Here is a 25725-nt window from a genome sequence, read left to right on the forward strand (position 1 = left end):
CTATTTTACAGAGAGAGGCCAGCGGAGCACAGGTGCCTATTTTACAGAGAGAGGCCAGCGGAGCACAGGTGCCTATTTTACAGAGAGAGGCCAGCGGAGCACAGGTGCCTATTTTACAGAGAGAGGCCAGCGGAGCACAGGTGCCTATTTTACAGAGAGAGGCCAGCGGAGCACAGGTGCCTATTTTACAGAGAGAGGCCAGAGGAGCACAGGTGCCTATTTTACAGAGAGAGGCCAGCGGAGCACAGGTGCCTATTTTACAGAGCAGAGGCCAGCGGAGCACAGGTGCCTATTTTACAGAGAGAGGCCAGCGGAGCACAGGTGCCTATTTTACAGAGAGAGGCCAGCGGAGCACAGGTGCCTATTTTACAGAGAGAGGCCAGCGGAGCACAGGTGCCTATTTTACAGAGAGAGGCCAGCGGAGCACAGGTGCCTATTTTACAGAGAGAGGCCAGCGGAGCACAGGTGCCTATTTTACAGAGAGAGGCCAGCGGAGCACAGGTGCCTATTTTACAGAGAGAGGCCAGCGGAGCACAGGTGCCTATTTTACAGAGAGAGGCCAGCGGAGCACAGGTCCCTATTTTACAGAGAGAGGCCAGCGGAGCACAGGTGCCTATTTTACAGAGAGAGGCCAGATTGCGGAGACAGAGGCTATAAGTTTACTTATTACTCATAACCCATCATTCATTAGCTAAATACAGGTGCATTGAATGTTTACCTGAAATAGTTACGCTAGGACATCAGCCGGAGCACAGGTATTGACCCTGATTTTACATTTTGTTAGTTACAGCCTTATTCTAAATGAAAAAGCAAAAACATTAAAAATACATTTTTGAGTGGGGCAAATTTATAACAAATGAAAAACTGAAATATCACATACACATAAGTATTCAGACCCTTTACTCAGTACTTTGTTGAAGCACATTTGGCAGTGACTACAGTCTCAAGTCGTCTTGGGTATGACACTACAAGCTTGGCACACCTGTACCTGGGGAGTTTCTCCAATTCTTTTCTGCAGATCCTCTCAAGCTCTGTCAGGTTTGATGGGGAGTGTCACTGCACAGCTATTTTCAAGTCTCTCCAGAGACCTCTAACGAAGTGGATGGGCCACTATTGTCTAGACATGTACACATGTTAATAATATACAATAGATGGCTATCATCAACCCCAGACACACCTAGCTAAATTGATGGTTCATGTAATCATTATCTTATAGTATTTTGTTTTGACATGTAGCTAGCTAGCTAAACAATGAACCATAATTCCAACCTATACAGTGCATTCGGAAAGTATTCATACCCCTTGACTTTTTCCACATTTTGCTATGTTACAGCCTTATTCTAAAATGGATTAATTTTTTTTTAATCAAATCAATCTACACATAATACACCATAATGACAAAGTGAAAAATGATTTTTAGACATTTTTGCAAGGAGTCACACCTTTTGATACAAAGAGAGCATTAACTTATTTAGATAGCTTTAGTCACTGTTTTTAGGTGGGGGGTTTTAAGTTGAAAAATAATGTTTTGATAATTTTTTTGTTTTTGGGGTAGATCAGCTTTAATATTGCAGATAGATTGTAGCTTCCATCAATGTAATTGTCTGCATGATTTCCAATCCTCCATATATATCTTTTGTAAATATATACTGTATATTACTAGGCCTGATTACCAACAATGACGAGACAGCCTACAGGGAGAAGGTGAGGACCCTAGGAGTGTGGTTCCAGAAATAGAACCTCTCACGCTCACACTTTAGTACTGCAACATATTGGAAAATGGATTCACCCTTCTCTTGGTTCCGTTTGTGAAACCTGAATCTCTCTAAGATTAGAAGTGGCTTGGGGCAAAAATGTCCTTCCAAGGTTTTAACAATGTCCACAAATGACTGGTCACCTGCTTTCTCAGGCTGGACCAGGCTACTTAGCAGGTTAAACGTTTTAGCTCCCATCACACTAAGGAATGTTGGCACTTTCGTCTTTAATGCCATTAGCTGTCACAAGAAAAACTAAAACGCTCCATGTAAGCATTTTTTCCACTGTTTCCTCAAAATGACCAAGTGCTCCAATTAGTATTGGAGTCAGGTGAGTTAGCTATGGCTGGGGCAAAACTGTGACACCAATCAGGCCCTCGAGGAACTGCCCACCCCTGAGTTAGAGGCATTTTAGCACCCTTCCATCCTGGTTTTCACTTTCGCTAGTAAAATAATTTTAATCGTTTACTTTCTCCTCCTGTTTTCACTCTTTATATAGTTTTGTCCTTTAGGTTCTTCTACTTGACAGAGTTTGATTAAGCTACCGCGGGTTGAACCAAGAGTTAGAACTAAAGGCAAAGTTGGAGCAATAGAAATTAGAGTTGGAGAACAGGGAAAGACCAGATGAACATGCAGCCAAAGAACGAGATTATGCAGCCAGACTACAACAAGAAGAACGTACGCATGACATTCAGTTAAAAGAGATTGAGCTGGGAGCGCGACAAAGAGAGATAGATCTGGAAGCACTCCGAATCCAGTCAGGCCAACAGAGTTTCATCTTGGTCAGAACAGCCAGCTTGTACCGCATTTCCATGAAAACATCATTTAATATTTTATTCTGTTTTGAGCGGATTGCCACAAGATTGTCCGCAAGATTTTTGGTCACTGCTCCTCGGAGGATTTAAAGACTCTCATACTTCTCACAAGGAATTTCCTCCACTTCAGTGCCCACCTGGTCTGCACAAGTATGCATGTTTGATTATCTCATTATAGCCTAGTTTTTCATTGTTGATATATTTTTCAAGACAAAAGACTATGATGTTACAAGGTAAACATTCATGGGCCAGAGGCAAATATACGTGACTGTGCTCACCTTTAATGGAAATATTAAAGATGACTAAAGTTCATATAAATAATTCATATAAATAAAGGTGAAATAAATATGTGACTTGTTTCAGGAAACTAGGCGTATGTCACAGGTCACAACTTCACAGGAGAGGCATTTGAATGTAAAATAAATATTTTTTTTAATCAAAATGCATTTTTGGCAGAAATGCCTTTTGGAACATGTGAACTTTCATGTGCCTTAATAACAAACTTGTATTACATCTGTAAATACAAATAAAATCATTAAATTACGAGCCTAGTTGGTTCAGCCACGGAAAAAAAGCAGGAACCTTCTCGCTGTCCATGATTGGCTGAGATAATGGTTATGTCAAGAGATGAGTTCAGATTGGTCTGCCATGTAGCACTCTTCTTCTGTCTATAATGAGCTGCTTAGTGTTTGTAGGTAATCCTTTCTAACGTGCATTTTTTTTAAGATAGAGCTCCACTTTCTGGAGGACCGGGTTTTGAAATCAGTGGAATGCCCGGTGGAAGCAGAGTATGATAGCTAAGAAGTGCTACATGGCAGACCAACCTCAGGCATTTGATTGCAAATGCAGGGGGAATTGAGAAGAGAACACAGAAGGCTGTTGTATAAATCACCTGTTACCGGATTACATCTTAAAACTAAGGGGGACATGGCATCCATGACAGAAAGGGAGAAGTGTTCCATGTAAGAGTGTCGAGCTAACTACATTTTCAGATATTTTAAATTTTGCCATGAAGTCATTTTCATTGCAAGTTAACGCGTACTGTGAACTAGCTAGCTAAAGTTAGCTGGTTAGCTCGCTAGCTAACATTACTTGTATGATTAGTGTAGTAATATTATTTGTTTCTCCTATCCATTTGCATTGCTAGTTATAGCCTAATGTTAGCTAGTGAGCTAATATTGAACCGAGTTGGTTAACGTTTAAATATCTGTAGAGTCATGCAGGGTGTAACATGAGTTGGGATCATCGTTCATTGCTTGGCTAACTAGCTAGCTACATGGCTAAACAAAATAATCCACTATGCAAGTAACCATTTCACTGTACCGTTTATCCTGTCACGGCTCCTCCTCTGCAGTGCAGGGGCGGTTCCTCCTGCAGGCAGAGGAGGGTCGTTAGTGATTGGAGTCATCTGGGCTAACTGTGTCACTAATCACTACTCTCTCTGCTCCTCCAGGTATGAACCTGTTTTGTTTGTTCTTTTGTAGTTTTGCATAGTTTTCACTCAGGCATTCACACACACATCCATGCACTGTACATACACCTTACATTATGATACTTCCACACCTCATTCATTTTTCTTAGTTTAAAGTTAAGTTTTGTTTACAATAAAGAACATTATTTAATTGGCCTATACCTGTTGTTCGTGTCCCCTCATTTTTGCCACAGGCTATGAGCCGACCTGTGACAACTAGGGGCTCGTCTGTAAGTTAAAGACTAAAGTACAATTAACTTTATTTTAGTTTACTTTAACATTTTGTTATATTTAAGGTTTTGTCTAGATTGTCTTTGTTTTATTATTGATATGTTTGTTTTATTTGTAATTTTGCTTATTTGATAATTGGTTTGCAGTTAACTTGGGTTAGTTTAGTTCAGATTGCCAAATTTTTTGTTTGATGAGATGTTTTGGTTGGGCCAATATTGGAGAGAGCATTGAGCCATGTGTTCTTTTGGTTCAGTTAGCTTGGTAGCTAAATTCGGTTAACAATTCACTCTGGGGTTTTCTGGGTTTTGTTCAGGTGGGAGTCCTCTTGTGTTCAGGCTTATCAGCGAGTGTCAATAGGAGGCTCATGGTGTCTTTGTTTTAGGTGGCAGTGAACGTGGGTAGAGCATCCCTTTCCCTTGTCCCTTACATCTACTCGGGAGCACCTCCATGGGGGGGGTCGGGGGGGGGGGCGGGGCGCCAGTTTCTGGTTGTCTTTTCCACCCCACTGGTTTTGTGCATAAAACCCCACCACATGTGACTGCACGAAGACCAGGGCCAGTTAGTTAGTTGTTTTTGGAGGATAGTGGGGTGTGTCTCCTGTCCTTGAACCCAGACTGACAGCAGGTGAGTTGTGTTTTTTTTAGCATTTGTAATAGTTGTATTGGTTGAGGAAAATGTCTTCCATTCTGAGCAGTTTTGTTCAAGCTCCTTCAGATGTAGCCTTAGTACACAACTCTAAGGAGCAGTTAATTGAAATTGCTGAACATTATCAGATTGAGATTGTTGATAAAAACATTAAAGAGACTGTTAAAACTAGATTAAAGCAGGGTCTTAGAGAAATGGGTGTTTTTGGGGTCAGTCTGCTAGTAGTGAGGGTGCAGGTTTTCAGTCTAGCCCTTCATTAACTTTTGAGCAGCAAAGGGAGCTGTTGCAAATGCAGTTAGAGATGGAGTGATTGAGAAATGCTAATAGACCAGGAGGACTACCACAGTTTGATGTTTCTCAGAATCTTCATTTGTTGCCTAAATTTGATGAGTCAGATCCAGACACATACTTTGCTTTATTTGAGCGTATTGCGGAAGCTAGAGCTTGGTCAGATTTGGACATGACTATGTTGTCGCAATGTGTACTTACAGGTAAAGCACGTGAGGCTTTTACAGCACTGAGTGTAGCTGACAGTAAAGTTTTTGCTAAAGTTAAATCAGCAGTTCTGAAGTTCTACAAGCTTGTGCCAGAGACATATTGTCAACGTTTTCGTTACAGGAAAAAGTTAGATTCACAAACCTATTCTGAGTTTGTTCGTGATTTGACTTCTGCATTTAATCGTTGGTTTACGGCTTCTGAAGTTAGTACTTTTGAGGGTCTGTCTAATTTCATTGTGTTAGAACAGTTCAAAAATTGTGTCTGACCAGGTTGCTACATACATGAATGAACGCGAAGTTAAGTCTCCAAATGATGCAGCTATCCTTGCAGATGAGTACAGGCTAACACATAAAAGCCATTTTGAGTCAAACGGTGACATGTACCATTAAAATAACTTTACTCCTAGGAATAGTAGGTCACCTTTTTCTGGGGCTTCTTTCCAAAGACCTCAGCAGAAGTTTGGATCTGGAGGATAAAAGCACTGGTTTATGCTAATATCTGTTGCTACTGTTTAGCTGAAGGACATTGGAAGAAAGATTGTACTCTGCTTAAATAAAAAAAGTCAGGTCAAGTTAAACCTGCTGTGATGGCAATTCCTGTTGCAGCCTCTGACCACTCGGGTGAACTTTCTCAGCCACTCGTTGAGTTTGATTCTCAGTCTTCCCACTGTTATTTTTCAGCCTTTCAGATGGTGTAGTGTCCCTGGTAGATGGCAACCAAAATGTTTCAATCAAGATCTTAAGAGACACTGGAGCTTTAGATTATTTGATTCTGTAATCTGTTTTGCCGTTCTCTAAAGAGTCTGATACTGGCAGTGGTATGTGGTATGGGTTTAGTTCCATTCTCTTGTCCTTTACATGAAGTTACCCTAAAATGTGGTCTGGTAGAGGGTGACGTAGATGTTGGGGTTAGACCCAGTTGCCAGTAGAGGGAGTCCACATGATTTTGGGGAATGACTTGGCAAGTTGTAAGGTGTGGGCAGATGGCAAACTAAACATCTGTAAGAAGCAACCTTCAGTGTCACCTGCAAGGGAATCGCCGGATCAAAACTATGTCTCCTGAGGTATTTCCAGTTTGTGCGGTTACCCGTGCGGACTCTCGTAAGGAGATTGAGAGTAAACCAGAAAGTCTTGAGTTGCCAGTCAAACTCGAGATAGAACAGTTGACTAGTTCTAGAGATTCATTGATGGCTGAGCAAAAGGCCGATACTACCTTGGCTGATCTGTTTGATAAAGTTGTTCCTGATTCAGTGGTGAGGAATAGTGCTCAGTGTTATTTTCTTCTTGATGGGCTGTTAGTCAGGAAATGGGTTCCACACTATGATCAGGGTCTAGGAGAACCAGTCTGTACCTACTACTTTGCGAAATAAAGTGTTGCAAACTTCACATGGTGATGTGGCAGGTCATATGGGTGTTTGTAAAACTTATGATCACATACTTCGCTATTTTTTTCTGGCCACGTTTAAAGCGGGATGTATCTCAGTTTATTAAAACTTGTGATACGTGTCAGCGCACAAGCAAGCCAAACCAGGTTGTAAAGCCAGCACCTTTGTATCCAATACCAGCCATAGGGCAACCTTTTGAGCATCTTATTATCGATTGTGTTGGGCCTTTACCAAGGTCCAAGTCAGGTCATAGCTACTTATTAACTGTTATGTGTCAAGCAACCAGATATTTGGCAGCTTTTTCCTTGCGTACCATAACTTCAAAATCAGTAGTTAAAGCGTTAACTCAATTTATTTCAACATTTGGGATTCCAAAAATCATCCAGTCAGATCTGGGGTCTAACTTTACCTCCCATTTATTTGCTCAGGTTCTCAAACAGCTTAAAGTTAGACACAACAAGTCTACTGCGTTCCATACCCAGAGCCGGGGAGCTTTGGAACGTTTTCATCAAACTTTAAAATCCTTGCTTCGTGCATACTGTACAGAACTGTCTGCAGATTGGGAAGAGGGGTTACTTTGGCTGCTACTAGCTGCTCATGAAGTAGTGCAAGAAAGCACAGGGTTTAGCCCAAATGACTTAGTGTCTGGTCATAAGGTGCGTGGGCCTTGAGCAGTGTTGCAGGATGGTTGTTTGCCGGAGGAACCAACTCAGAACCTTATTGACGATATAAATGGTTTTAGGTTGAAGTTGTATAGGGCTGGTGAACTGGCGAAAGAAAAAAACAATCTTCTCAACGGAAAATTTAACTGAAATATGACGGACAGGCTGAGCTGCATGAGTTTAGTCCCGGTGATCGTGTACTTGCTCTTCTGCCTCTTGTAAGTTCACCTTTTCAGGCAAAATATTGTGGTCCGATTTGAACTTATCTTATTGAAACCCCTAGTCATAGGAAGTCTTCTAAATTATGCCATGTGAACCTGTTAAAATGTTATCACTCCCGGGATCTAAGCAAAGTTGAAGGCACTCCAGCGGTGAGGTCAGTGTTGACTGCTGCTCCAGTCACTGCATCTTGTGGCTTTAATTTGGTGGAGGGTGGAGAAGAGAATGACGTTAGGGTTTCGGATGAGGTCTTACAAGGTCGGTTGAAAAACTCCCAGACTTTACAAAGCCTTGGGGTTTTGGTAGATCATTTAGACTGAGAAACGTGATGAATTGGTAGCTCTTATTAGAAACTACCCAGTTTTGTTTTCTGACACTCCATCGCAAACCCACTTAATTGAGCATGATATAGACATCGGAGATGCTAAGCTTATCAAACAGAGATTTTATTGTGTATCTGAGGAGAAGAGATTGAAACTGGAAACAGAGGTGCAGTATATGTTGGACAATGGTATTGCGGAGCCATGTTGTTCAAATTGGGCATCACCCTGTCTTTTGGTCAAAAAGTCTGATTCCACTTTCAGACCTTGCACTGATTATAGAAAAGTTAGCATTGTTACTAAAGCAGACCTTTACCCTCTTCCTAGGATGGAGGAATGTATTGATCAAGTTGGGTCAGCAGAGTATGTTAGCAAATTTGATCTTTTAAAGGGATATTGGCAAGTACCCCTTACCAAAAGAGTTGTGAGATTGCTGCCTTTATAACTCCATCTGGTTTGTTCTCTTATACAGTGATGCCTTTCGGCTTGCGGAATGCTCCAGCCACCTTCCAGAGGCTAATGAATCGGGTGGTCTCAGGTCTGGAAGGGTGTGCCGTGTATTTGGACGACGTGGTCATCTACTCAGACTCCTGGGAGGAGCATGTTTGGAGAGTGCAAGCCCTGTTTGAAAGACTGGTGTGGGCCAGGTTGACTATTAATTTGGCAAAATGTGAGTTTGCCAAAGCTACAGTCACATACCTAGGCAAGGTTGTTGGTCAGGCTGTGAAGCAGTTCCCACAGCCGTCCACAAAGAAAGAACTGATGCGCTTCCTGGGAATGGTGGGGTACTGCCGCGCTTTCTGTAAACTTTTCAGTAGTAGTGTCCCCCCTGACCAATCTGTTGAAGGCCAAGGCTGAATTTCTGGTCCACCCAGTGTCAAGATGCAGTTAAGGCTCTCTTGTGTTTGGCACCTGTATTGGCAGCCCCAAATTTTGGGAAACCTTTCAAATTGCAGGTAGACACCAGTCAAATCGGTGCTGGAGCTGTGCTTCTCCAGGAGAATGATAACAATGTTGAGTGTCCAGTCAGTTTATTCTCCCGAAAATTTGATAAGTATCAGAAAAACGATTCTGTGATTGAAAAGGAGGCTTTAGGTCTCATTTGGGCTTTACAGCACTTCGAGGTCTATGTTAGTTCTGGTTTGACCCTTTTAACTGTGTTCACTGACCACAACCCACTTGTTTTTCTGCTCTGTCCCGTGCTCCTTTAACCTAGTTTGTATCTTCTTTCTGCTGACCCCTACGGGCTGTGCCTCTTTCCTGTGCCTCTTTCCTCTTAAATTGCTCCCCAGGTACCAGGGCTGCAGAGTTTGAGGGGCGGACAGTCAGTTGGGGGACACGGGGCTACTACTAGGAGCCGGGACTGGTATCCTTTTTTTGGGGGGGGGGGGGATTTGAATTGTTTTGAATATGTTGGAGGAAGTTGCGTTGAGGGTGGGACCCTCTTTTTAAGGAGGGGGGTGTCACGGCTCCTCCTCTGGAGTGCAGGGGCGGTTCCTCCTGCAGGCAGAGGAGGGTCGTTAGTGATTGGAGTCACCTGGGCTCTAAATATTTAAACTGTCACTAATCACTTCTCTCTCTCTCTGCTCCAGCAGGTATGAACATGTTTTGTATGTTTTGCATAGTTTTCACTCAGTCATTCACACACACAGATTCACGCATCCATGCACTTTACACACCTCATTCATTTTTCTTAGTGAAAAGTTAATAGTTTTGTTTACAATAAAGAACATTTTTTAATTGGCCTATACCTGTTGTTCGCATCCCCTCATTTTTGCCACAGGCTATGAGCCGGCCTGTGCATGTGACAAATGAACGTTGATTTTATTTGGTATAGTGTGTGTTTATCAGATATGGTAATGCGAAGAACATGACCTGCACCAAAGTCATATTAGGATATAACATTAGGCCAACAAGACAGTGCCTAAATTCTAAAATTCTCTAGCATAGGTATTCCCAAACTGGGATACACACAATGCCATCGGGGGTACGCCAAATAAAAATGTGATTCACATTTTAAGACAGACTCTCTCCAATACAACCCAACATTTCAGAGTTATGTGCATCCTTTCAAGCACACACTTCTCATTAACCTGTGGTGAATTATTCACAGTTTTCAATGAACAAATAAGGTTTTATATGTAAGCTGGTTAAATAAAGCGCAAAATTATTGAATGTTATATTATTATTTGTGCCCTGGTCCTATAAGAGCTCTTTGTCACTTCCCACGTGCAGGGTTGTGACAAACTCATTCTTATGTTAAATAAATGTATTGTGTAGTGTGTGTATGGCAGTCTTACAATGATGGCAAAAAACTCAATTTTAGAGTGCGCTGACCCTGGGGCCAGAGGCAGTACGCAGCTCGAGGTTGAATGTTTTGAAGGGGTACGGAACTATAAAAAGTTTGGGAACCACTGCTCTAGTAGAATGCCCGGCTTTTGCTTTGTCACACTCACAACCGTAAGCTATTTTCTGTAATTAGCTTAAATAACTTAAATAATGATCTTGTTGTGAGTTTCCTGTAATAATGAATGACAACTGTATACAGACATGTTGATAGACGTAGTATGAACCAGCCTTTAGTCTTAATCTCTGATTGTTTACTACACGACTGTATTCACTGTTTAGCGCTTAGCCTCACATGTGAATCCTTAAAGAGATGGGTGGAGCTGATGCTTAAGATTGTGTGAAAGACGTTGAATGGGTGCAGACAGAAGAGCTCTCCAGTAGGTGTAACAAAACATTCCATGACCATTTTCTCAAAACTGGGGTTACAAGTTTATCAACTTTCAAAGCAGAATTACTTTTCTATTGTTTCTCAACTTGTGTGTATGATATACCATTTTCTAGATCTGTCTACTTTTATCCAATGTAAAAAACAGTTTCAAATTTTGCTACATAAGACCGAATCGAGCCGGTCGGTCACATATTTAATTTAGAGTTTGTTGTAATACACGTGATTTCCAGTGTTCTGTTTGTAACACTTGGGTTGATGGTCATTAGACTAGAGGCTGTATGTTATGGATTAAACTCATAACTGCTGATATGTTTGACGGCAGACTGAAGGTACAAGGATAGAAGATACACTGATTATTATTGTAGGAAACACTGATTCTGTAGCAGCTGACAAAGTCACTGCCTTTTGTCTTCCTACAAGCCTCATCCTGATACAAGGGTGTTTCCAGAGCAGGCCAGTTAGACATGTTCTCTGCTTCTGTGCTGGAGGTCGCTCTCTGTTTAGTAAAACAAATAGATTTTTGATTTGACTATCTGCGACTTCTCTTCACTTTACTTGGAACTTTCTATTACATCACCCCTCCCTCCTTTCAGGCAAGCCTGGATCTTAGTGAGAGAGGAAGGAAATCCTGTCTGTATCCCCAGGCTGAGCGCTCACACGCAGAGGGACGATGAGGCTGAGCTGGGTTCGATGGCTGGCTTCTTTGCTGGCCTTGGGCACTGGAATACTCTACATCACATCCATTAAGCGGGAGGTTCATTCTCATGGGGAAAGACTGCAGAGGGCCCATCAGGATGACTCGGTCAGGGGTCAGGACATGCTCAAGAGGCTGGAGAAGATGGAGGCTCACATTGAGAAGCTGGGTGGGTATCAATCTCCTAAATCTAAAAGTGCTGTGAAAAAGTATTGGCCCCCTTTCAGATTTTCACTATTTTTGCATATTTTTGATCCTGATCAAAACCTAATATTAGATAAAGTAAACCAGAGTTTACAAATAATACAAAAAATGGACACTTGTTTTATTTAAGTTATGCAACTCCAAATTCCTCAGTGTGAAAAAGTAATTGCACCCTTACACACAATAACTGGGCTCCTGAGTGGCACAGCAGTCTCAGGCACTGCATCTCAGTGCAAGAGGAGTCACTGGTTTGAATCCAAGCTGTATCACATCCGGCCATGGTTGGGATTCCCATAGGGGTGTGCACAATTGGCCCAGCGCCGTCCAGGTTTGGCCGTCATTGTAAATAAGAATTTGTTCTTAACAGACTTGCCTAGTTAAATAAAGGTTAAATAAAATAAATGAGCGTGCACATGAGAAGTGACTTCAGTTCATGTAATGAGAGTTAACAATGGTCTTGGAGTGGCGTGGTCATCACCTCTTAATCAGGGAACAGGAGGGGACTTAGCTATATAAATAGCAGATACATTCCATTACAGCTGTGCCATCGTAGGTTTGGACAATGAATTTCTCTATTAAGTTTAATCTCAAAATTCATAAAGTCAAACAGACTGCGCATTTCGCCCACTTGACACATCAATGTAGCTCAAGAAACATTCTGGAATGAAGCCCTGACAATTCACATACCTGATAACTGACAACTGCAAGCAGACTGGTGGCACCATAGGTCCCAGAGCGGTGGGGTAATTTTTACCTTCGGGGGCCTGGAGTTTTTCCTTATATGCTAACCTAACTAGGAAAACTCTGGACCCTATAAAGTATGACAGTGATTAATCAGTTATAAAAACGTTTTACATGGGCTATGATGGGACCTGTTTTTCCTAATCAGGGCGCATAGGATGTAAAGTTATTCAGCTGTTCTTATTAGTAGCCTACAGTTGATCAGACTGAAAAATACTCTAATTTTTATCCCATACAGCATGTCAGATTTCTAATGTTTAGATGCAACGCTTATGTAACGATCTTTTGCTTGTGTCTGTGCGGAGTGATGTGTTATCATCTTTGCTAAATAAATACCGGAGTATAGTGGTACGCCTAATGGAGCGAACGAGAAAAAATGTGTTGCGTCAACCGCTCTCTTTTATCTACAATTTAATGGATGATGCGATGGAAGCTATCAAATCATTCGGAATTGTTTACGACATCCTAGAAAAGACAGTCAAGTTCAATATGTTCAGCAAGTAAAGCGTTGTAATGCGCAATTACCTCTGCAAGCTCATTGTAGTTGCCCTTGTAGGCGGAACTTTCCCTCTCGCCGTGTCTTCTATCGATGCAGTTTATTCCCAGAAACTTGAATCTGATGTGGGCATTTATACGCTCATGCTTTTGTTTTGCCATTTAGCTGAACGATCGATGTTCTTTGGGTCACTGTACCCACCTTTCGACCAAGGCTCAGACTTTCCAAAAAGCAGGCAAGGCCAGCAATACAGGCAGCTTGATGAAAGTCTCACTGTTAACCAGCTATACTTTTGATACCTGTTGATATTGAACGCCCTCACATGTTCATCCTTCTTCATGAAACTGATCTCAGGCAGAGGTTGGCCCTGGATTTTAATTTGCACGAGTACCCCAGGGAATGAAAGGGGTTTTTCCGCAAAAAGTCCACAACATTTTCGGCGGCGTTGGACATTCTACCATTCTGATGCAGAAAATTGCACACTCGCGCTGGTAGCTAACTAGCTACTGAAGATGACAAGGCTAACTTTTAAAAATGTTGAATAAATTGCAATAACTGGACACAAAAATAAAGTTCTAAAACCAATAATTGTTTTGATAATATACCTCTTCCATCAACTGTAATTTTAAAAAACGAATTTGAATTGAATAATATAAATACAATTCTCAACTATTACTCTTCACTCTTAGTCTCTATCCAACAATGACACCAAGCTTCTCAACACATATAACCCCCACAATGCTCTGTGGCACAATTCCATACACTAGGTTCATTCTCTGATCCCAATTCTAAGATTGGATGGACAACATGTCAGTTCATATTGCCAAAGATTTGATTGGTTGGAGAAAGTCCTCCGGAATGGGTCACAAAGACCATGTATGTCTATGGAAGGGGGTGAGGCCTACGAGCCTCCTAGGTTTTGTATTGAAGTCTATGTAGCCAGAGGAGGACTGAAACTAGCTGCCCTCTGGCTACACCATGGAGTGACCTCAGAAAGTGCTTTTGAAGTTACTTTAGACCTTCATTGCAAAACAGTGTATTTGAATAAATTATTTGGTGACATATGAATATATTTAGTAGAGTCTAAAAATGATAACTTTTTTAATGTCTATAATGTTTTTATTTTTATGAAATTTCACTGAGGAGGATGGTCCTCTCCTTCATCCTCTGAGGAGCCTCCACATGTTCACATACTGTACCTGGACTAAAGTCTGCCACTGTTAAACCCTTAATTTAATTGAGAACCAATTTGAGTCTAGCATGAGCCTACATCTAGAGTTGATTCCCCCAAAAAAGTTATTTCACACGTCACAGGGATGATTGTGAAAGTGAATTTGTGACTTGTTCAGGAAACTAGGCGTATGTCACTAGTTCATAGGAGAGGCATTTGAAAGTAAACAACATGAATTTTGGCAGAAATGCCTTCTGGAACGTGAACTTTCATGTGCGTAATAAAATAATTGTATTCCATCCATAAATACGAATAAAAAATGTAAAATACGAGACTAGTTGGTTTAACCATGGAAAAAGACAAACTTTCCTGCTAGCCATTTAATAATAATAATAATGAATGGGCTGGACATTCCGGGAGGTGAATTTGGATTGGTCTGCCATGTAGCATGCTTCTGTCTATAATATAAACTGCTCAGTATGTGTTGATAGTCCTTTCTACCACGCTATTTTTGAAAGATGCAACATTAGCCATAGAGAACTACAAAAGTTTTGCTGCTTTTCTCAACAACATTGATGCCCTGAATTTAGCAGGCGCTATCAACAGATCACTTGGAAAAAGTGATGGGCTACTTTCTGCACATGCCACAGTCAATATGAAACTAAATGAAACGAACTTGACACAATGCTGGCCAATTAAAATGTAGCTACAATCAAAACTAAGTTAAATGGTTCCAGTCTGCCATGAAGCTTTCATCCATGTATACGAGTAAATGTCATGCTACATTTTCAGATATTATTAGTTTCTAATTTTGTCAAAGTTGTTTTCATTGCAAGTTAAAGCATACAGTTAGCTAGCTAGTGAACGTTAGCTTGCTGGATCACTAGCTAATGCTACATGTGTGATGAAATATTACTAAAATCAGAAATCCATTTGCACTGCTAGTTATAGCCTATTGTTAGCAAGCTAACATTGAACCTAGATGTTAGATTTAGGTACCTGCAGGTTCATACTACAGGTACGACAATGTTTGTATTGGTAGTAACATGAGTTGGGAAGGTCCCGGTTCAATGTTTAGCTAGTTAGCTAAATGTTTTTTACATTTCTTTAAAAAATATATATTTCACCTTTATTTAATGAGGTAGGCCAGTTGAGAACAAAATCTCATTTACAGCTGCGTCTTGGCCAAGATAAAGCAAATCAGTGCGAATAAACAACACATGGGATAAACAAACGTACAGTCAATTAAACAACAGAAAAATCGATGTACAGTGTGTGCAAATGTAGTAAGATTAGGGAGGTAAGGCAATAAATAGGCCATAGTGGTGAAATAATTACAATTTAGCATTAACACTGGAGTGATAGATGTGCAGATGATGATGTGCAAGTAGAGATACTGGGGTGCAAAATAGTAAGAAACATAAATAACAATATGGGGATGAGGAAGTTGGTGGAATATTTACAGATGGGCTGTGTACAGGTGCAGTGATCGTTAAGCTGCTCTGACAGCTGATGCTTAATAAGAATGTTGTGGAGTGGTTGAAAAAGTAGTTTTAAAGGCGGAAGTTTACATACACTTAGGTTGGAGTCATTAAAACTCTTTTTCAACCACTCTACTAATATCTTGTTAACAAACTATAGTTTGGCAAGTGGGTTAGGATATCTACATTGTGCATGACAAAAGTAATTTTTCCAACAATTGTTTACAGACAAATTATTTCACTTATAATTCACTGTATCACAATTCCAGTGGGTCAGAAGTTTACATACAGTAAGTTGACTGTGCCTTTAAACAGCTTGGAAATTTTCAGAAAATTATGTTATGGAAGCTTCTGACAGGATAATTGGCATAATTTAAGTAAATTGAAGGTGTACCTATGGATTTATTTCAAGGCCTACCTTCAAACTTTACCTGACATCATGGGAAAATCAAAAGAAATCAGCCAAGACCTAAGAAAAAAATTTGTAGACCTCCACAAGTCTGGTTCTTCCTTGGGAGCAATATCCAAACGCCTGAAGGTACCACGTTCATCTCTACAAACAATAGTATGCAAGTGTAAACACCATGGGACCATGCAGCCATAATACCGCTCAGAAAGGAGATGCGTTCTGTCTCCTCGAGATGAACGTACTTTCGTGCGAAAAGTGCAAATCAATCCCAGAACAACAGCAAAGGACCTTGTGAAAATGCTGAGGAAACAGGTACAAAAGTATCTATATCCACAGTAAAATGAGTCCAATATTGATATAACCTCAAAGGCCGCTCAGTAAGGAAGAAGCCACTGCTGCAAAACTGCCATAAAAAAGCCAGACTATGGTTTGTAACTGCACATGGGGACAAAGTTCGTACTTTTTGGAGAAATGTCCTCTGGTCTGATGAAACAAAAATAGAACTGCTTGGCCATAAGGACCATTGTTATGTTTGGAGGAAAAAGGGGGAGGCTTGCAAACCGAATTACACCATCCCAACCGTGAAGCTTGGGGGTGGCAGCATCATGTTGTGGGGGTGCTATGCTGCAGGAGGGACTGGTGCACTTCACAAAATAGATGGCATCATGAGGAGGGACAATTATGTGGATGTAATGAAGCAACATCTCAAGACATCAGTCAGGAAGTTAAAGCTTGGTCGCAAATGGGTCTTCCAAATGGACAGTGACCCCAAGCATACTTCCAAAGTCGTGGCAAAATGGCTTACGGACAACAAAGTCAAGGTATTGGAGTGGCCATTCCAAAGCCCTGACCTCAATCCCATAGAAAATTTGTGGGCAGAACTGAAAAAGCATGTGCGAGCAAGGAGGCCTAAAAAACTTACTCAGTTACACCAGCTCTGTCAGGAGGAATGGGCCAAAATGCACCCAACTTATTGGGGGGAAGCTTGTAGAAGGCTACCTGAAACATTTGACCCAAGTTAAACAATTTAAAGGCAATGCAACCAAATAATAATTGACTTCTGACCCACTGGGAATGTGATGAAATAAATAAAAGATGAAAAAAATCATTCTCTCTACTATTATTCAACATTCTTAAAATGAAGTGGTGATCCTAAATGACGTAAGACATGGAATTTTTACTAGGATTAAATGTCAGGAATTGTGAAAAACTGAGTTTAAATGTATTTGGCTAAGGTGTAGGTAAACGTCTGACTTTAATTGTATACAGAATGGTGTCGTCTGTGTAGAGGTTTATCAGAGAATCACCAGCAGCAAGAGCGACATCATTGATATATACAGAGAAAAGAGTCGGCCCGAGAATTGAACCATGTGGCACCCCCATAGAGACTGCCAAAGGTACAGACTACAGGCCCTCCAATTTGACACACAGAACTCTATCTGAGAAGTAGTCGGTGAACCAGGCGAGGCAGTCACTTGAGAAACCCAGGCTATTGAGTCAGCCGATTAGAATGCGGTGATGGACAGAATCGAAAGCCTTTGCCAGGTTGATGAAGACTGCTGCACAGTACTGTCTTTTATCGATGGTGGTTATGATATCGTTTAGGACCTTGAGCGTTGCTGAGGTGCACCCATGACCATCTCGGAAACCAGATTGCATAGTGGAGAAGGTATGGTTGGAATCGAAATGGTCGGTGATCTGTTTGTTAACTTGGCTTTGTTTAGACTTTAGAATGGCAGGGGAGGATGGATATAGGTGTGTAACAGTTTGGGTCTAGAGTGTCTCCCCCTTTGAAGAGGGGGATGACCGCGGCAGCTTTAGAAACTTTAGGGATCTCAGACGATACGAAAGAGAGGTTGAACAGGCTCGTAATAGGGGTTGCAACAATTTCGGCGGATAATTTTTGAAAAAGAGGGTCCAGATTGTCTAACCCAGCTGATATGTAGGGATCCAGATTTTGCAGCTCTTTCAGAACATCAGCTATCTGGATTTGGGTGAAGGAGAAGAGGGGTGGGCTTGGGCATGTTCCTAAGGGGGATACAGAGCTATTGACTGGGGTAGGGGTAGCCAGGTGGAAAGCATGGCCAGCAGTAGAAAAATGCTTAATGAAATTCTCGATTATCGTAGATTTATCACTGGTGACAGTGTTTCCATGCCTCAGTGCAGTGGGCAGCTGGGAGGAGGTGCTCTTATTCTCCATGAACTTTACAGTGTCCCAAACCTTTTTGGAATTAGTGCTTCTGTTTAAAAAGCTAGCTTTTGCTTTCCTAACCCTACTGTGTATATTGGATCCTGACTTCCCTTAAAAGCTGCATGTTGCTGGGGTTTATGCTGGTCAAGGGCAGTAAAGTCTAAAGTGAACCAAAGGCTATGTCTGCTCTTTTTTTCTACATTTTCTTGGGATGGGGCATGCTTATTTCAGATGGTAAAAAAAATACTTTTTTAAAGAACAACCAGGCGTCCTCGACGGGATGAGGTCAATATCCTTCCAAGATACCCAGGCCAGGTCGATTAGAATGGCCTGCTAGCTGAAGTGTTTTAGGGAGCATTTGACAGTGATGAGGGGTGGTCCATAACGGATGCAGGCAATAAGACAGCAGAGGTGTATTTAGAGGGCAAGTTTGTCAGGATGATATCTATAAGGGTGCCCATGTTTACGGATTTAGGGCTGTACCTTGTAGGTTCCTTGAAATCTGTGTGAGATTGAGGGCATCTAGCTTAGATTGTAGGATGGCCAGAGTGTTAAGCATATCCCAGTTTAGGTCACCTAACAGTACAAACTCTGAAGATAGATGGGGGGGCAATCAATTCACACATGGTGTCCAGGGCACAGCTGGGGGATGAGGAGGGTCTATAACAAGTGCCAACAGTGAGACACTTATTTCTGCAAATGTGGATTTATTTGGTGGCCTTCCTAAGCCAGGATTCAGACATGGCTAGGACATCATGGTTGGCTGAGGGTGCTAAAGCAGTGAATAAAACAAACTTAGGGAGGAGGCTTCTGATGTTAAACCAAGGCTTTTATGGTTACAGAAGTCAACAAATGAGAGCACTTGGGAAATAGGTCTAGTATTGGGGGCTACAGAGCTTGGGTTAAGCTCTACATCACCAGAGGAACAGAGGAGGAGTAGGATAAGGGTATGTCTAAATACTATAAGAACTGGTCATCTAGTGTGTTGGGAACCGAGAATAAAAGGAGCAGATTTCTGAGCGTGGTAGAATAGATTCAGGGCATAATGTACAGACAAGGTGTGAGAACAGTGAAGGAAACCTAGGCATTGAGTGGCAATGAGAGAGGTTGCATCTCTGGAGGTACCAGTTAAGCCCGGTGAGGTCTCCGCATGTGATCATAGGGTCCAATGAGCAGCAATAGGTACATCATCAGGGAGCCGTTTGGTAGTCCCTACTACGCTCGGCGAGAGGGAGACACAGCGTTCAGAAAGCTAGCGGGCCAGGGCTAGCAGATGGGTCTTCGGCGACAACGCAACGGAAAATCCTGTTGAAGCCACATCGGACGATTACGTCGGCAGACCAGGCGTGATGGATCGGCAGGGCTCGGTGTCGACAATAAAGGGTCCAGGCCAATTCGCAAGAGAGGTATTGTAGCCCAAGAGATAGCTGGTATACATTCGTCGGCTAGCCGGGAGATGGGCCTCGAGGCTAGCTCAAGGCTATCTGGTTTTTGCTTCAGGACAGAAGCGTTAGCCAGCAGTAGCCACTAGGTTGCTGCTGCGATGATCCAATGTAATGGTCCAGAGCTTGCGGCAGGAATCCAGTGACGTGGTAGAGAAAAGCAGTCTGATATGCTTCGATATGCTCTGGGTTGATATCGCGCTGTGCAGACTAGAAGGTATTGACCGAGCTAAAGCTGGCTGGTGGCGAGCTAAAGGTGAAGACCGCTACCAGTGGCTAACAATGACTACTAGCTTGTGACTAGTTAGGTGGCTAGCTGCTGATGGAGGTTCCAGTTAAAAAGGATAAAAATAGCAGATCAGTACCACATTGGGGGAGGCGGGTTGCAGGAAAGTATATTTAGTTCTTAGATGGAAAGTGAGATTAAAATATATACAACAAAAATGAGAAAGACTATATACACAGGACAAGACAAACACACGTTCGACTGCTACGCCATCTTGGATTTAACAAGTTGTCTGAACATGTCTAAACATTTTTACATGTCTAAACAAAAGACTCCACTTCGCCATATTATTGCATGACCCATCAAGATATCCAGGTGATTATGGCCATCTATTATATTTCATGAACATGTGTACTGTACATGTCTAGACAATAGTGACCCATCCACTTAGCTAGATGTTGCTGGTGGTGGCTATAGCATGTCCTTCATATGACCCATCAATTTAGTGTGTAAGAGTAATCTAAAATTACCAAAATGTATAACATATTTTTATCTGGACACTTTTTTTGTGTTACCAGTGATGGTTGTAACGATTGACCTCCTCTTCTGAGGAGGAGTAGGAAGGCCCGGACCAATATGCAGCGTGGTACGTGTCCATGTTAATATTTATTTAAACTGAACACAAATAACAAGAGAACGACCGAAATCTAAACAGTTCTGTCTGGTGCAGAGACAGGAAACAACTACCCGCAACCCATAGTGGGGGAACAGGCTGCCTAAGTATGATTCTCAATCAGAGACAACAATAGCCAGCTGCCTCTGATTGGGAACCATACCAGGCCAAACACATAGAAATAGAAAACATAGAACACAAAACATAGAATGCCCACCCCAACTCACGCCCTGACCCAACTAAAATAGAGACATAAACAAGGAACTAAGGGCAGGACGTGACAACGATAATGTAAAGAACAACATGACCTGCACCAAAGTTAGATTAGGATATAGGCCAAGGACTAGAAGAAGTGTATTTTTACCAAGTTTTTCACTATTGTAGGCTACTACTTTTAGTATTGAAATCTTTGGTTATTTACTAAACTACTTACTCCGTTTAGCATGTCTTCACATTAGAATCCTTAAAGAGACAGGTGAGGCTAAGGCTTAAGATGGTGTGAACATTGCTGAATAGGTGTAGGCAAAGAAGAGTTGTCTAGTACATGTACAAGGGCCATTTTCTACCAAGTTAATCAACTTTCAATGCAGAATTACTGTCGCATTGTTCCTCAACTGCAGTGTATGAAATACCATTTTCTAGCTCTGAGTCTCTACTTTTTTCTCATGTAAAAAACACACTAACATTTTTTACAACATAAAACTGAATTGAGGCTGTCGGTCACATTTGTTCTCAATTAAATAAACAAATAAAGGATTAGATAAAATCTATAAAATATGGCCAATAATAATTTTTAGAATGTTCTTTAATCCTGCACACTGTTGTTTGATGTACAAAATGTGTTACATTTAGATCTACCAACTTCTGTGTGCCAAAATTTGACACATTGTTTACTTTTACAAATGTACAACAGTTACTTCAAGGTAATCCTCCAAGGCAGAACAAACCTTATTAATCAACTTTTTAAAAATCAAATGCAAACAGTAGTTATGTAAATGAAGTCATCATTTGTGTGTATCAAAAGGAGTGACTTTAATTGATTCTGACGGCCTTAAACAATCTGAAATACACAGCAACAACCAATTAATGACAGTTTGATGAGCAGCTGTCTTGTGTCCACAGTGAAGTCAGTCAACAACGGGATCAGTCTGAAAGAGGGGCAGGCTGTGAAGGATACCGAGGTCAAGAAGGAGAGGAAGGTGGTGAAGAAGTTGTACCCCAACTCAGCTCTGTTTACAACTTGGGGTGATGAGCTCTCAGAGGAGGAGCAGAAAGAGGCAGAAGGGCTGTTTCAGATGTATGGATACAACGCCTTCCTGAGTGACAGACTACCCCTGAACAGGGAAATCCCTGATACTCGCGATCCTAAGTAAATCCTTTTCCTCATCTCTATGCCACCTCTACACAAAAAATGAAGGATAACTCAAGACTTCTCAATTCTAACCAGTCTGTTCCATTGCGCTCATCCGAGGTCAATTCCATCTCCAGCACTTTTAATGTAATTTGACAAATGACACTGAAATGGATTAACTTTAAGAGTGAAACAGCAACTTTGGTGAAGTGACTGAATGATATGAGGTGGACCAAATGTTTTTGTTGTGTCTGTCAGGTGTGCTAATCACCAGTACCCCCATGACCTGCCCACCATCAGCGTGGTGTTGATCTACTTGGACGAGGCCCTGTCAATCATCAAGAGAGCTGTCCGCAGCATCATAGACAAGACCCCCCAACGCCTGCTCAAAGACATCATACTGGTGGATGACCACAGCTCTAATGGTTCGCCTAATTTAATTTGTCTATGCCCTCTGCTCTTTGTCTATGCTCTCGAGAAACATTTGAAAGTATATTTGAACTCAAGTGTGGCTTTCAACTTTTGTTGTGTACCAATGATTTGCAAGTGTCTGCTTTCCCAGAGGACCTAAAGGAGAAGTTGGATGCCTACATCAGCTTCATCGATGAAGAGCGTCCGGGCCTGTTGAAGAAAGTGAGACACTCAGAGCAGCTCGGTCTCACACAGGCCCGCCTCTCAGGGTGGAGGGAAGCTGAAGGAGACGTGGTGGCCATCTTGGATGCCCACATAGAGGTCCACGTGGAATGGTAGTCTGAATGGTTTATATTATAAAGACACTCAGTGATATTTTTTTGAGTCTCCTTTAACACAATATTTTCACTCTGTGTTTGTGTGAACAGGGCGGAGCCTCTGTTAGCTCGGATAAAGGAGGACCGCACGTTGGTGTTGACACCGGTGTTTGACAAAGTCCATTTCGATGACTTGACAGTCACACGTTATTGGCCGAGTGCAAACGCCTTTGACTGGGCCCTGTGGTGTATGTACGAGTCCTTCAGACCTGAGTGGTATGCCTTACAAGACGAGACACAGCCAGGAAAGTGAGTTGTTTGTGATTTCATCATCGGATGATAGTCCTGTTTCACAAGTCTGTTTGAAAAGGCGAAAAGGAAAACACAGCTTTGGGAGGAAAATCTTACCTAATATTTACAACTGTAATGTTATTTTGCATTATCTATTCTTTAAAATGAATGTCACGTTTCCCATTTTAGAAATGACCATTATGTGTTGTGTATGTTTGTCAGGAGCCCCTCCATTATGGGCATACTAGTGGTTGATCGCCTGTTCTTTGGGGAAATTGGTGCTCTGGATGGTGGTATGAAGATCTATGGAGGTGAAAATGTTGAACTGGGCATCCGGGTAAGCCCCTCTGCTACAGTTTATGAATGAATGTTGGAAATCAAAGCAGACTTGTGTTTGCAGATTTGCTTTCTGTTCTTGAGTCGTTCAGTTTGAACAAGCCAATCTACGTCCAAAATCCAGACACTTCAGTCCATATCTATAAACTCGTACTTGTCTCTTGGTGTTTGGTGTGTCTAGGTGTGGCTGTGTGGTGGAAGTGTCGAGGTCATACCTTGTTCTAAAATAGCCCACATCGAGAGGGCCCATAAACCCTATCTCCCAGACCTGAGCATTACAATGAAGAGGAATGCTCTGAGAGTGGCTGAGGTCTGGATGGATGAATACAAACATAATGTCAACATCGCCTGGAACCTCCCACTGAAGGTACTGTACACAACAAACAATTCAAAAAGTAGGTTTTGTTCAGCTGCTCATATGGAATAACAATCATCGCTGTTATGCATGCTTTGTGTTTGAAAATAAGTAGACTAGACAGTCAATATTATAAGAATGGTCTATTACTCAATGTCATAATAAAGATCATAGGATCTTTGTAAAATGATGGCGTTAAGCCATCACCAAGTGGATAATAGGTAGATTGCTCACACAACCTGTGTTTCTGATTTACAAATGTTCCTCTTTCACACCACAGGATCATGGCATAGATATTGGGGATGTTTCAGAGAGGAAGAAGTTGAGAAAGAGTCTGAACTGCAAACCCTTCCAGTGGTATCTGGACAATGTGTATCCAATGTTAGACCCCCTGGGTGACTTGCTTGGTTATGGAGCTGTGAGTGATGCTAAAATGTTACTGTTGTTCTGGATATATTTCCTCACCAAGTGTGTTTGGTGCATGTCATTCTTTTTTCAATTGGATGCAGGGTCATAATTCCAGCTCATTATCAGAATAGGAATTTGCACATTTATAACTGTTTAATCTGTGTCCATAAAATCAACAGCTGGTCAATGACCTGAGGATGGATCACTGTATAGATCAAGGCCCAGTTCCGGGGAACACACCTATTTTACATGGATGTCATTATTTTGCTCCACAGGTTTGTAGAATCATTGCTTAGTATTTTAGAATTTAACTAGTGGTATAATATGGTCCATCCCATAGCAGAACCGGGATTCAACCCATACCATAATGCAAAGTACTGTCAATACCACAGACAGAGAAAAGTCTAAATATCTATCCTCTCTGTCCAGAACTGTTATTATCGAGCCAGCGGGGAGATCTACATTGGAGGCATCAAGTCTCACAAGTACAACAGTAATCGCTGTCTGATGGACATTGGCACTCAAACCCCAGGACTGTATGATTGCAAGGAGGCCAAGCAGAAGGGATTCCACATGCTCTGGGAATTTCAACAGGTAAGCACTCCGACATGAAATAGGGAAATTGATGCCTATTAACTGTTGGAAACATGGGAGATGTCTTTGACTTTAGTGTGATGTTGTACAGTGTAATGTTTGCTGTGTTTTACAGGGAAAAGCCATCCAGAACAGACAGACAAAGAGATGTCTGGAGATTGCCCCAGGGGAGGACACTTTCTACCAGCTCATCATTCAGGAGTGCAGTGGGCAGCACTGGTTAATACGGAATGTGATAAAAGACTTCTGATACACTGAGATAGTTAGGCCTACTGTACCAGAGACAATACAGGGGGACTGTAGGAGTTATACTGCGATCATAAGCAAGTGGGATGTTGGTATTTACCACAAACGATTGGTAAAAATCCACTTGAACACCGCTCCAACTGGTAATTAACAGTGGGAAACTCTGAGAGATTACCAGTGGGAAACCTCTGATGTCACCTACTAAGGAAATTACCTTTTAAACAGCATTGTCAGTAGTTAAATGCAACAACAAAACATTATTTATACAAAGATTTTGAACACTAATTTTTGTACAAACACGATAGCTGTACTTATAGTTTATGGTTGACGCAGCTTGTTGGCCGTTAGCCAATCTGAGTTTCTCAACGAGTTCAAAGCACGTGAATACATCCAACTGATATTTACGACTTCACAACTGGTAATTACCACCTTCCCACTTCTTTATGGACACAGCATTATCATTACACTTTGAAAAGCCAATCAGTGCTCAGCAGTGAGATGACTGTGTGATCTTAGTGAGCTGTTGGTTGGACATAGCTTCATGGGGACATATATACAGTTTCTTCACAGAATGTGGAATGCTATTGAGCTGTGTTGTCCTTGGTCCTGATTGTAAATGCAGAGAAATAATAAATATGATTCCTGTATTTACGCTCATTTGTGGTTTGTTATTGATTCACTGTAGATTTTAACCAAAGAGGGTTATAGAAAATGTTTCTGCATTGACATGGTATAGAGCTGAGTTGACATCAGTGTAGTTTTGAAGAAGACCCGTCCTAGACTGCTCTATGAGCTCTCCGAGATGAACTTATCCCATGGATGGCCGGCCCTCTCTCGTACAGCTCTGGTGGCAGGGAGGTATACAGTGCATTCGGAAATTATTCAGACCCCTTTACTGTTACCACATTCTTAAATTACAGCCTTATTCTAAAATTGATTAAATTGTTTTTTC

At 41.7% G+C, this 25725-nt stretch overlaps 1 protein-coding gene across 1 annotated transcript; it reads left to right on the forward strand.

Moving 5' to 3' along the window:
* Window positions 1–4801: 4801 nt before the first annotated feature.
* On the forward strand, window positions 4802–25414 carry LOC135514948 (probable polypeptide N-acetylgalactosaminyltransferase 8). Its single transcript, XM_064938705.1, has 12 exons — window positions 4802–4895; window positions 11330–11599; window positions 21587–21833; window positions 22074–22240; window positions 22378–22561; window positions 22655–22852; window positions 23057–23171; window positions 23352–23537; window positions 23806–23943; window positions 24113–24208; window positions 24363–24527; window positions 24643–25414. The coding sequence occupies exons 2-12, from the start codon at window positions 11407–11409 to the stop codon at window positions 24775–24777; spliced, it is 1824 nt and encodes a 607-aa protein (XP_064794777.1). The 5' UTR covers window positions 4802–4895; window positions 11330–11406; the 3' UTR covers window positions 24778–25414.
* Window positions 25415–25725: the final 311 nt, after the last annotated feature.

Source organism: Oncorhynchus masou, chromosome 26 (assembly GCF_036934945.1).
Source record: "Oncorhynchus masou masou isolate Uvic2021 chromosome 26, UVic_Omas_1.1, whole genome shotgun sequence".
Taxonomy (NCBI): Eukaryota; Metazoa; Chordata; class Actinopteri; order Salmoniformes; family Salmonidae; genus Oncorhynchus; species Oncorhynchus masou.